The 13,495-nt window shown below is 33.0% G+C and overlaps 2 protein-coding genes across 2 annotated transcripts; both read right to left on the bottom strand.

Annotated features, from left to right (window-relative positions):
* Nucleotides 1-1,876: 1,876 nt before the first annotated feature.
* On the bottom strand, nucleotides 1,877-6,177 carry LOTGIDRAFT_94551 (hypothetical protein; the record flags this gene model as incomplete). The annotated part of the gene is made up of 5 exons (XM_009066487.1): nucleotides 1,877-2,072; nucleotides 3,237-3,437; nucleotides 4,080-4,246; nucleotides 5,461-5,565; nucleotides 6,025-6,177. Coding segments are annotated over 5 exons (822 nt in total), but the record flags the coding sequence as incomplete, so codon positions are not given.
* Nucleotides 6,178-12,488: 6,311 nt separating this feature from the next.
* On the bottom strand, nucleotides 12,489-13,243 carry LOTGIDRAFT_168601 (hypothetical protein; the record flags this gene model as incomplete). Its single annotated transcript, XM_009066486.1, has 2 exons — nucleotides 12,489-12,753; nucleotides 13,047-13,243. Coding segments are annotated over 2 exons (462 nt in total), but the record flags the coding sequence as incomplete, so codon positions are not given.
* Between the last annotated feature and the right edge of the window lie 252 nt (nucleotides 13,244-13,495).

The raw sequence follows: 13,495 nt of genomic DNA, 5'->3' as shown, positions 1-13,495 counted from the left end.
ATAAGTGAGTCCTTTTAGCTGCTATATAAGTGAGTCATTTAGCAGCTGCAAAAATGAGTCATTTAGCAGCTGCAAAAATGAGCTATATAAATGAGACATTTAGCTGCTATTTAAGTGAGTCATTTAGCTGTTCCATAAATGAGTCATTTAGCTGTTCCATTAATGAGTCATTTAGCAGCTGCAAAAATGAGCTATATAAACGAGACATTTAGCTGCTATATAAGTGAGTCATTTAGCTGCTATATAAGTGAGTCATTTAGCTGTTCAATTAATGAGTCATTTAGCTGTTCAATTAATGAGTCATTTAGCAGTTGCAAAAATGAGTCATTTAGCAGCTGCAAAAATGAGTCATTTAGCAGCTGCAAAAAAGAGCTATATAAATGAGACATTTAGCTGCTATATAAGTGAGTCATTTAGCAGCTACAAAAATGAGTCATTTAGCAGCTGCAAAAATGAGCTATATAAATGAGACATTTAGCTGCTATATAAGTGAGTCATTTAGCTGTTCCATAAATGAGTCATTTAGCAGCTGCAAAAATGAGTCATTTAGCAGCTGCAAAAATGAGTTATTTAGCAGTTGCAAAAATGCGCTATATAAATGAGACATTTAGCTGCTATATAAGTGAGTCATTTAGCTGTTCCATAAATGAGTCATTTAGCTGTTCCATTAATGAGTCATTTAGCAGCTGCAAAAATGAGTCATTTAGCAGCTGCAAAAATGAGTCATTTAGCAGCTCCAAAAATTAGTCATTTAGCAGCTGCAAAAATGAGCTATATAAATGAGACATTTAGCTGCTATATAAGTGAGTCATTTAGCAGCTGCAAAAATGAGTCATTTAGCTGCTATATAAGTGAGTCATTTAGCTGCTATATAAGTGAGTCATTTAGCTGTTCCATAAATGAGTCATTTAGCAGCTGCAAAAATGAGCTATATAAATGAGACATTTAGCTGCTATATAGAGAGTCATTTAGCTGTTCCATAAATGAGTCATTTAGCTGCCTATGAGTTTACCAACTCAACATGTTTGCCAAATAAGTATGAGTCACTTATCTGCCAATAATGATAAACGAGTCGAGTCGCATTTTGTCTTATGTATGATTCACCATTTACCCCCTTGTTTACCATTTTGACCGGACTTGTTTGCTGTGCTGACTTATTGAGCAGACCACCAACTCATTCAAGAACGGAATCAATGGACTCATGAAGTATGAGTCTGATATATGGTAAACGAGTCCAGAGTCAGCTCAAGAAATCAGCAAAATAAAAACTCTACATTTACACTAGTTTATTTCTATCACAGATATTGAATCAACAGTACAATATACAATATTAATATCACAGTACATTCACAGATATAACAGAGCAAATTTATAAGTTTCAATTGGAAAGTTCCATCATTTCATGGTTATTATTGTGCTATCCAGTTAACAATTTCAGGTTCTATCCCATGCCTTTTACCACATGATATCCCATGAATAAGACTTTGATGTCCTTTCCCAGGTCTTTCAAAAATATATAAGATTACAGATGACAAAAATCACCTTATCTTTTACCACAGGACACAGCTACAATGCCTTTCAAATCTAAGCAGGATTGTTTGAGACAATTGCTGAATATATGTCCATTAACTAGGTATCTGAAGTTTCTTTAATACTTAACTACACATTACCATATGGTCAAAGTGTCCACGCCTAAATTTCAAGCAACAGAAGACCTCCTAAATACAGCTTTAATATCCTTCCAAACATCTTTCCAATTAATAGTCACATCATCATATCTATAAACACTATGGGTTACATGTGATTGGAAATAAGCTCTATATAGTCGCTCTATATCTTCTGGCTCTGTAGGCAGGTATTGCTTACAGTTCTCACAAATTTTCTGCACATCTCGCTGGTGATTGTAATGTGCAAACTGTTTGTCTATAAAGGGCACTATCATATTGTATTTATCTATCATATCATTTATAAATTCTATGGTGACAGAATGACGTTCTATTTGAATTTCCCACAGTTTAGTGTTAATATCATGATTGTTTATTATTTTATATCGTAACACTGCTAATTTCTCTCTAGCCTCTCTCATTTCTCTTCTGAAATTGACAAAAAATTAATCATAAAACAGTTATCAATAACAGGGCTTCTAAATCACAAGGAAAATGATATATACTTAAAGGGGCATTCTGATTTTTTGTAAAACATTTTCTTTATCAAAAACGGCGTAAATTATACCTGAAAATATTTCTATTTATATCTATGTATCTACTTGTTCAAACTGAATTTGTTTTAAAAGGGTTAATTGAAAAAAACTGAGAGTACTAATTGTTAATTAAGCAGTTTGACCTAGTTTCAGTGTTTGGCTTTATAATACCTCGTTATATTTAGTTGAAATAGTTAAAAATCGTAGGAGACATATTTCTCTACAATTAGGCGTTTATTTTACTCAAATCCGTGCACTAGTTTTCTCTTGCAAAAAGCATAACAAACTTTAAAAGGTTACGTAATCTTTTTGGCATTTTGGTATTAAAATATTAACAACTGGATTATTTTAGTTAAAACTTTCAGATACGTTATGGGATGCTTTCTATAGATTTTAGTTTATAGTTCTCACAAATTTGAGCAAACAAATTTTCCGACCTACACAAAAGCAGAATGTCCCTTTAAATAAATCTTTATAGGTCAAAGTACAAATAGAAATTCAATACAAATAGCAAATCAAACCCCTTAGCCAAAACTAGCTACTAGGAAACCCTTGACATCAATGCCATGAGATGAGACAATTATTTGAGTTCTCCCCATGAACATGAGCTTTGCGTGTAAATGGTCCACCGATTTTTTGCAAATCTAAAAAAATTTAAGATGGGTTTCCTTATTTTTTAGTGTCAAATTAAGCAAACTATTTGATTAATTGGTGTTTTTAATGAATTACCATGTATTCTTAATCAAATCATTATGTTCTTATTGCATATAATTAAGAGTTTTAACCAATCATAAATGTCCATGTATGTACAGTTTGGATAAACAAAAAGACTTTTTGACCTTTCTTTCTCTTCTTTTTCCAAGTCATTAGAACACCTCTACTTTCTATTCATATAAGTATTAGCATTTTCATTTTCATAAATTAAAATAAGGCAACCCATCTTTAAGCTAATGCTACTGTCTCTGAAGACATTCTCTCCCCGCTTGCTGATATGAATACTGAAAAAATCAGATGTAAAATTCCATTCCTATCTTACCTGATATCTGACTGTAATGTGATCCATTCAGGAGTAAAACCATTATTAATCAGTATTTTATTGAGATTATGTGTAGTACTATCTACTAGAGGATTTCTATCAACATATTCTAATGGCTTCCCAGAACCAGTTAAATTCTCAAAATCACCTTTATTCATTGACTCTTGTATCAAATCTTCTACTACTCTCTCTATAGCATTACTGAAATTAAAAGAAACAATTTTTAGTTGGAATACAGTGTGCTGTACTGTTAGAGGGTTAGATTATTGATACAGTAAATTGAAGCAAATATACCAGGTACTGTTTCAGACATGATTTTCTTCGGGTGCGGAGACAAAAACAGTCTTGATAGGCGATATCTGTCTCCGATTATGTTATTGTCTGCAAGTTAGAGCGTCAACATCCAATCAGATTAACTATCCTTTTAATTACTTGATCCACACGTGATTATCAACATGGCGGAAAATGACTGACTTAGTGTTGAAACAGTTAGTGAATTTTACGAACCGGGTAATCGTCAGCATTAACCATTTGTTACCCGGAAAATCCCTGTTAATTACGGCGGTATCTCACCGTTGACTAAACTAGAGTAAGTGTAAATGAGTACCCAGAAATAATAAAAATAATAACAAAACTTGCTCTTTTTTTACTTCTTAAAAAATTGACGGTTAACCGATTATCTCAAATCAGACCCAGTTACCTGTGAAATACTACCCGAAATCAGTTAACTGATTAACTGTTTCATCACTAGACTGACTGGAGATTTTTGGCTAAATTTGGGAAATCCCTTGCAGTGTGCAATGAAGAAAATGTTTAAAGGTTTCAATGAAATGATTTAGTTACCTTATCTTAACCTTTTTAGCCTCTTTTTTATCTTTAACAACCAGTGCTGATTCCGTCTGGTGGGCCAGTTTTTCTATTCGATGTTCCTGGATATTAGAAGCAGCCCTCCAGACTCTGTAAGAGTTGTACTGTTTACTTCTTTGACTGGGTGTACCAAATCCTATACCCTGAAAAATGACAGGGAATTATCACATTCTGGTGCCTTGGTCGGTACATTTATGGGAACTCTGATGTCATCCAAAAATTCTCAGCAGCTTTGTTGAAATCAGAAAAATCAGAAAATATTTAATATGAGTTATTGCCCTTGTTCTTGAAACGCTCGTAAACACTCTAGAAGGTGCAATTCATGACAGATTTTGATGAAACTTGGTGTGAGTGTTTATTATGCCCAAGGATGAACCCTATTTAAAATCAGTAAAATCGAAAAATAATTAGTATGAGTTATTGCCCTTGTTCTTGAAAACGTGTTCAATCTATAGCTCGTGAAAACTCTAGAAGACAAATATTCAATCTTCAGCGTGGTACTGAATAATAAAACCAAGTTTTGTCAAAATCCGGCAAGAGTTTTCAAGAACAAGGGCAATAACTCATACTAAATATTTTTCGATCTTTCTGATTTTCAATAGGCTTTATCCTTAGGTGAAAAAAAACACTCAAGCCAAGTTTCGTTAAAATCCGTCAAGAATTGTGCCTTTCAGAGTGTTTACAAGCTAAAAATTGAACACGTTTTCAAGAACAAGGGCAATATTTTTCCATTCTTCTGATTTTCAATAGGGTTTATCCTTGGGTGATTACGAACACTCACACCAAGTTTCGCCAAATTCCGTCAACAGGGTTCATCTTCATTGCATGTGAGTATCACAAATACGGGTTTTGACATGGTATTATTATCCTGTATTAAACTAAGCCAACTACACTTCGATTGCTGGCATTTAAATCTGACCAATCAGATCGGTAGAACAGAAATGAGGTCATGTAAATAAAACACAAGATCGCTTTGCCGCCGCCTGTTTGAAGAGATAAGAACACATTCTTTCCAAGTAAATATTTCAAAGTAAGGTTTAATTTTCTCTCAGCTTCAATTCTTTAACGAAAATCTTACCCAATTCTGTACTGTCCATATTCATCAAAATATGTAATGGCACGCTGCTTTTGTTTTCCTAACATTTGCAAACAAAGCTTGATAACTAGTGATTTGTTTTGATTGGCTGAAATTTGCTACCGATACAGTAGGGCCAACTTTGATTGGACAATATTTAGCTATGAATATGTAATATTTTTCACTTGTGTTACCACGGCCCCGAGAAAGTATGACGATTGGGGGTGTGGTTTGGACACGATGGTGACTATATAAAACACTGTTTCTGGTTAGTAAGCTTACCTCATGAGAAAGATATTGTCGATGTTGTGGTGCTGTATGTTTTATATCAAAATAATATTGATCATCTCCATCTTCCTCGACCACCATTTCACCCTTCCTACTTGACTGAAATAAAACACAGGTTCAACTGTACAAGAACTTTCTTAAGTTTATATCATTATTGTTTTTTCATTAAAGGGACAGGTTCGCCATCTGTTAGACCAATTGTGCTTCAGTCTCAGAAAGGGGAATTATTTAGCTAAGCTTATCAGTAATAGTGTTCACAGCTCACCATCGAATCCATGTGTGTCCAAAATTATCCCCGTTAAAAAGTTAAAACTATGACTCATCCTTTCTTGAGACACCGCCATAGATAGCACAGACATAGAAATAGAAAGTGAAATTTCTAGTTTGAGGTATTTTTGAAGGAATCATTCGTTTTTCGTTCATTTCTATTACTATTGACATATATTCAAGGCTCAAATCAACCCAGTTTTCAGACTACTATACTATATAAATAATTTAAACTAATCAGCATAATATGCTCCCACTTAAAAAAAATTATAGATATAGGTATAAGCTTACCAAAATAGACTGGTAGGCATCTTGAAGCTGTGAAAATTTCCTGGCATCTGCAGAAGCTGTGCCACTATCTGGATGGTATTGTTTAGCTAGTTCTAGATAGGCAGATCGAACTTCTTCTAAATCAGAATCTGGGTCCACATCAAGCACAGAATAGGCCAAATTCAAATCAGATTGTAACTTGACTTCAGCAAAAGCAGTTCTTTTACTGGTAGAAAATTGTTTCAAATTTTTTGTTGAATTTGGTACAATTCTGTAATTCAGAATGGTGGAAAGTTGCTGTAAAGCATAGACATTGGGTCCATGGCCTCTGCTTATGACAGCTATACGAAATAATTGCTGGTAGAGTTTATAATGTTGAAAATGGTTCATCTTTCATGGTAACTTTGGGCTGAATAAAGAAAAGTGAAAAATGACTGTCTTCACATCAAATTTTGTAAAGTTCTTTTGAGTTATTTTGAATAACACTCTCAAAACTACATTTAGGTGCAGGATATGAGTTTTAACCCATTTTTTCAATAATTTCAATTTGTCAAAACCTTGACATTATTAAACTTTCTGTGACACATTATGGACCTCTTGCAAAAGACAAAACGGAATTCACTCAGTAAATTATTTGATCAATTGTGGCCTGGTCTTATTTTTGATGTTGCATAATGGTAACGTACGGTGACATTCTAAAGCTCAAATTGAAGTGTTTGTTTGCTGGCAACATTTTTCCTGAAAGTTTCCCAATAAAATAAATGTTACGAATCAATCACGAAGTTCTAGAGGCTACTAACTCTGCATCCAGACGCAGAAATGAAATAAATCTACTCACCGGAGAGTTTGTTCACAATTTTCTATCTGAAAGAGTTACTTGCCCCTGGTACATTAAATTATAGAATCAGAACATAAACACAAAACGAAACTAAGTGATTTTAGTGTAATGAGACGAGTCTCTGTTAGGGTGTAATGAGACGTACAATCTTAAACTTGAAAAAATTGCACCTTATTTCTCAGGGGAGTCGGAAATGTGGGTCGTCGTTTTGATAAATATGACTATCTTCTTCTTGTGACTGTGTGAAATACTCAATCTTCTCTTCTAATTCTTGAATACCTGATTCCAATGTGCATCTGATATACCCACATTCATTTCAAAATAAGCACAACAGCAGTGAAATACAATCTTAAGTGCTCGAAACTTTGGAGGGTGTCTTGTGGTCTGTTTTGAGTAGAGTGAAAAGGAAGACAAGCTCCCATGACACAAGTAGGCTATAGACCTATCTAATGTTATAGCGCATTAAAAAAAAACTTTAATAAGCCAAAGCTAAAAAGTGAAAATTAAATCTTGGACCTTAAAGAGTCCGGCTTTTAAAGCAAATCTGAAGTAGGCCTAGACTAACATGTTACCAGTGGCGTTTCAAGAAAACATTAGTTGAGGGGGCCAAGCAAGGGCCACAAAATTGTCCAGGGGGGCCACAGGCTATTCTTTTACTTTGTAAAATGATAAAAATTTTGTAAGTGGGGACTCCCCTGTAGAAACCCCATAGCACTACTTCTACATGAAATTTGCCTAAAAAACACTTGACTCCCTCACCTACAATCATTGCAGACGGATGGAAGATCATTTCAAAAATTGACTTTTATTCCTTTTAAATAAGTTGAGATGACAGATATAAACAAAGCAGACAAAATAAAATTAATACATTAGTCATCGCAATACTGATCATAACAAAAATACATCATATTGGTGTTCATTCTCACTGTTTCTTCATATTCTAGGGCAAATTTCACAGTATTTCTATTATAATTTTTTTTTATATTAACATTCGGTTGCCAATTCTATAATAACTTAGCAAAAATTCAAATTAAAAAATATTGTGATCTGATTGGTTGCAAAACTTGATTAAAAATTAACTCTCAATGTCTTAATTAGAAATACAGTAATCTGATTGGTTAATAAAACTAAATTTAAATTAAATCTTAGTGATTGACCAATCAAATTGAGTGGAATTATAAAATTAAAATCAAGTTTTCATGAATTTACCAATTGATATTTAGCAACTAAAACTACAAATAAAACTAAAAGTGGAATAAAATTAAAAGTAAAGTTTGAAAATATGTTCTTCATACATCCCTGAATTGTGTATTTTTGTTAAAACTAAGAAATTAAAAACATGGTAGGAATAAACTGTATTTGTTCAAGATCAACCTGATTTTAATATAACTTCAACAGAAAAGACAAAACTCTTCAAAATTTCCTACACCTAGAATTTTAATGACCATAAACGACAAAAATTCCAGCCATTCCACAAAGAAATTCCTGATATTTCAAGGAGTTTCCTGACTTTACAGTCGGCCTAGGTTTTCTCAGAATATCTTGACCTTGAAAGTGGAATTCCTGAGAATAATGTAAATTATTTATCACATGTTTTGGACAAACTCTTCTCATATTTTTATCAACTGTTTCAACAGAGAAAATGTGACCATCTGATTTTTTCTCATCAAAAGTAAAGTCCGATTGATATTAATAACCCGGGTGCATTTGAACCTTTTTGGGGTTTTTGGTTTTTACGCGTATGGGTCTTTACATGGGTTGTGAGAGGAAACATTGAAACGAATATGACTACGTCACTACCCATTTATAGAATTTTGAGTCCATGCAGTTAACAACTATTGTGGATCAGTATCCCCCATGGGAGCAATGGGGACGTTGCATTTAGTATTCTGTACTCCCACTGGTGGCTGTACAGATAGGACTATATATTTACACCACTCTTCAGAATTCAAATACCTGATGGTGCCAGCACACAAATGGTCTTGGTCGGTGTTTTTTGTCACCAACAAGAATCTTCTTGTTTCGCTAACCGGTTTACGAGCACCCGAGGAGACAAAAAATCCCCAATCGGTCGTTTTCCCTATGTCGATAATCACGTGCAATTGAAAGGAAAACGAATCTGATCGGATGATGATGGTCTGTCTTGCAGAAGGCAAAACAATCGGAGACAATTATCAAACTAGTTGATATTATAAATCCTGTTGGCAACCTGATAATTTTGGTGTGAAAGAGCTGGCACACCTAAGATTTTGCTCAAGATTCGAGTTGCCAATAAAAATCATCGTCAAAGATCGTTTGTGTGCCCGCACCATCAGGATGTATAGTTAACCTGTCTGGGGCTATATATGATAATAACAATTACTTTATATTGGGTACTGATTACAACTGGGGACAAAAGGGGGCATATATTAACAAGGGTTAAAATTGGCAAGACATCATTAAGCACTGTAAAATATAGTCTGAACTTCAGCAAACTACTTACCACTGAATTAAAGGGATATTGTGCTCTAATTATTTGCTTAACTAGCTGATTTAACTTCTTCAACAAACGTGTCACTTTTCAAAATTTAATTTTGACTTCAGGTTTGATTAAATAAACTTTTTTAAATTCTTTATACCTGTATGATCAAGTAATCAAGCAAAGCACATAAACTCGAAGTCAATTTCCTTTCTGAAAAGTGTTACAGGTAACTGTATAAATTTGTATCAGCTAGCAAAGTAAATTCTGAGGACTATATCCCTTTAAAAAAACTATGTACACTCCCTTAAGCTTTACTTATATCTTGAACATATTATAAATAGCCCACGATGCATCAAATCGTGATAAAAAATAGAATTATGCCCTGCATAATAAAATTCAAACCCTTCATTTAAAATGAACTTGCCCTGATATCAATTTTCTCAATTTTTCAGTATGCAAGTCTTAACACCCCTTTTTTTTTATTGAGCTCTACCTCACATGCATTCATTCCATATAAAGATATCTTTTTGAAAGAGTTCATTAACAACTCAAAGGGGTATTTAGTTTCATGTGAGAACTACATATAATGGTTTAATCCACAAGCTAAAAAATTTACTTGGAAAAATATTCACCCTGACAATGACCTAATTGAGTTCATTAGTTACACCAAATCTTCATAACCAAATTAGTGTTCATGGGATATACCTTAATCAAAATAAGTATTCACTGAAAACTTCACACCAAATACGCCTTAATTACCAAATTAGAGTTCAATAAAAACAAAACACTTGACAAATATGCCTTAATAAGTTAATTCTCAAAACAAAAATTCAAAACAATTAGTTCTTAATAAATACACCTTCAAAACAACTGCTGGATGAATACGCCTTAAAAAAAATCAGTCCTTAAAAAATATGCCTTTAAAAGAATTGGTAGATGAAAATATGCCTTATAAACAACTAGTGCTTAGTAAATAATATGCCTTGGTTACTAATATTAATAATATTATGTTAAAATTAAATTATGTTAAATGTATAAACACACAAAAATATTAATGTACATCTGTACACGAGAAGTCCACTTTAAAATCTGTAATTTGCACAAGTTTTAATGGCCGTCTTAATGGGATTGTAAAGAAGATTTCTAAATTTTTTATGTGTATGAGGGACACTGATAGCATCCATTTGCACTATTCCAATTTTCAATTAGATGTCTATGGTTCCTGCAATTTTACTAAAACTAAGCGTTTTATGAAATCACTAATTGCAAAATATGCTTTTATAAAATAAGGCCTTTCTCGATTAGTGACGTCTTTAAACACTTAGTTAAAGTGGAATTGGAATGGTGCAAATTGATGATGTCAATGTTGCCAATACACATACAAAATTTAGAAAAACCTCTTCACAATCCCTTTAAGAAATCACTAATTGCAAAATATGCTTTTATAACATAAGTCCCTTCAGGATAAGTGATGTCATAATTCACTTAGTTTCAAAGGAATTGCAGGATCCATATATGACTGATTGAATATTGGAATAGTGTAAATTTAGAAAACCTTTAATGTTTGTGTTTTGAAATGTTACGAGACCTGCATCAATATTTTTGCTAGACTAAAAGTATTAATTTAAGCCTTTTAACATGATTTGTTTCTCAGAAACACAAATAAACTAACTTTTCATGTAAAAATACATCAATTTACACAATAAAACACAAAATCTTGTCACAAAAATACAATATTATCAACCCAAATAAACATATTATTATTATTAATATTTACAATGTTATTATGACATCCTTTGAAGTCATGGGTCAAGGGGCAGAGGTCGCAGGTCAAGGGGATTTTTAAAATGAAAATAATAACTTCGAATAATTCATGAAGGGACAGTTGTTTATACATGTCCATTTGGAATTTAGCCTTGTAAATATTTTCATGAAGTGGAGCCCCTGATGATTAAATCCCAGAATTCATACTTTAGAGAGTAAAAATCACACTAAAAACATTGAAGCTATTTTACAACGATTCATATATCAACAATATTCTAAAATATATCATCTATTTTCATGTAATGTATGATACAGATATGTTTTTTTAAGTAACAAAGGGGAAAAATCAGCCAAAATTTCATCATTAGACAATAAATTCATAAGTAAGTTGATGAGATTTTGTTAGGTTTTTTCATCATAAAAAAACAGTCTGCTATTTCAGGCAAAATACCATTGTTAAACAATACACTCATTAACATGTCAATGAAATTTTGGCATGTTTTTTTCATTCACAAAAGCATCTACTATTCCATCCGAAGTTTCATCTTCAGACAATACTAAAATATAGAGGCTCCAGCACCCCACAATTTAAAAACAATTGACAATGTGAATGGGGTCGTAGAAGGGGTTAAAATAACACATCCATATATTATTATGTACAACGCATATATTCAATATAACATGCCAATCAAGGATAAAGAGACTGACAACTCAAATCACCCCTTTTTTTTATTAATGAACTAATCTCATCACTCTTAACCAACTAACAATATGCATGTGCGGATGAGTCCATTACTAAATTTAGGGGTTTTGAGTCTTTTCCCATTTTATCTCACCTTGATCACGATATCAATATTTCTGGCACAGTTATTTTAAAATATTCAGATATCACGATTAAGTTATCACTGTTTAATAAGGATTTCACTAGTTAAGATTTTTCCATTTGTACCTGATAGTAGAAAATTCTCTCAAAGGATTAGTCTTTGGAATTTTACCTGATTACTCAAAATTCTCAGAATTTTCCATTTTTGAAATAAATCATGGATTTCTGTTATCAATAGCAAATTCAATGCGCATAGGCAAAAGCATTTTTTGCGGATTTCTCTTACCTGATTTTGAGAATTTTTTCTAGGAGATCAATAAAAATGGATTAATGGATATCTTCATAAAAATCTTAACTCTCCACAATTGGATAAAACCTTTCATTAGAAATCAATTAGAAACTAGCATCTAATCGATTCCCTTTTCCAATATTCACAAAAGATTTGGCTTGAGGCATCGCGAATATTGTGATGTTTTTTCGGACAGAATGTTATCACAAAATAATATGCTTACAATTATATACAATTATTATGTACAGATTAAGACTTTTTGCAAACATGTGACATAACGATGTCACGTGACATCATGTGACCATGGCCACTACGCTTTGCTTTCTTCGTGTTCTGGAGAGCTCAGATTGACCTCACTGGGAGGGTCGACAATAATCTCTGGAGGTCGAATCAGTGATTCTTTCTCTTCGTGAATATCATCGTCAATATAAAACTTCACTGGTGCTTTCTTTTTGGGTGACTCACGATGTTCTTCATTGCTACCCGGACTGCCAGGAATTGTGGGTAGATTATCACAACTTGTTTTGTCACTTTTATCTCTTGAGGATTTCTTGCTGCTGTGCTTCTTTTTTCTGCTGCATTAAAAATAAGAAAAAACCAATGAATGGAATGGAGTTTTACATCCGATGCTTACGTGGGATTACATGACAAAAAATGAAGGCACATATTTATAGGAACCACAGACGTCTGTTTGAAAATTGGAATGGTGTAAATTGACGCAATCAGTGTCCCCAATACACATAAAAATTTAAGAAAATTTCTTTACAATCCCTTTAAAAAAATAGATTAAAATTGATTGTGTTCAGAGGGAGACATGATTTTTTTTTAAATTTTATACCGGAGCAAGAAAAATAAAATATGCACTCACTTCTTGGAGCTTGAGTGTCTCGATTCATCATTCACTAAATTTGAGGAAGAATCATTTGCTACAATGGTTCTCCACATGGCAGTTTTGGACATCTCCTCGCTGATATTGACAGGATCTAGTTCTGCACTGATTGTAATATTTTCAACTGGTTGTAATGGCAACTGTATTCCGTTACCTTCTATTAAACTACGTCTCTCCTATAAAAACAAAAACAGTGCCAATTTAGACAATAAAGATCTGTACAAGCAAGACAATTTCACTAATAAAAAAATCTGGTCCTAAACATGGTAAAATTGGGAGTAAAAGTTGTATAGTAGTGGACTCCTCCAAAGAGAAGTACCATCAGGTGTTTCAAAAAGAGTAAGCATGGTCTGATAACTGCCACTACTGTTTAGGTTAGCCTCATGAGATACAACCAGATCAATTTATGCTCGCAAAAAAAAAAAAAA

The sequence above is a fragment of the Lottia gigantea genome, assembly GCF_000327385.1.
Source record: "Lottia gigantea unplaced genomic scaffold LOTGIsca_77, whole genome shotgun sequence".
Classification (NCBI taxonomy): domain Eukaryota; kingdom Metazoa; phylum Mollusca; class Gastropoda; family Lottiidae; genus Lottia; species Lottia gigantea.
Note: the sequence above shows the minus strand (reverse complement) of the source record. Positions and strands in the feature narration are given on the sequence as shown.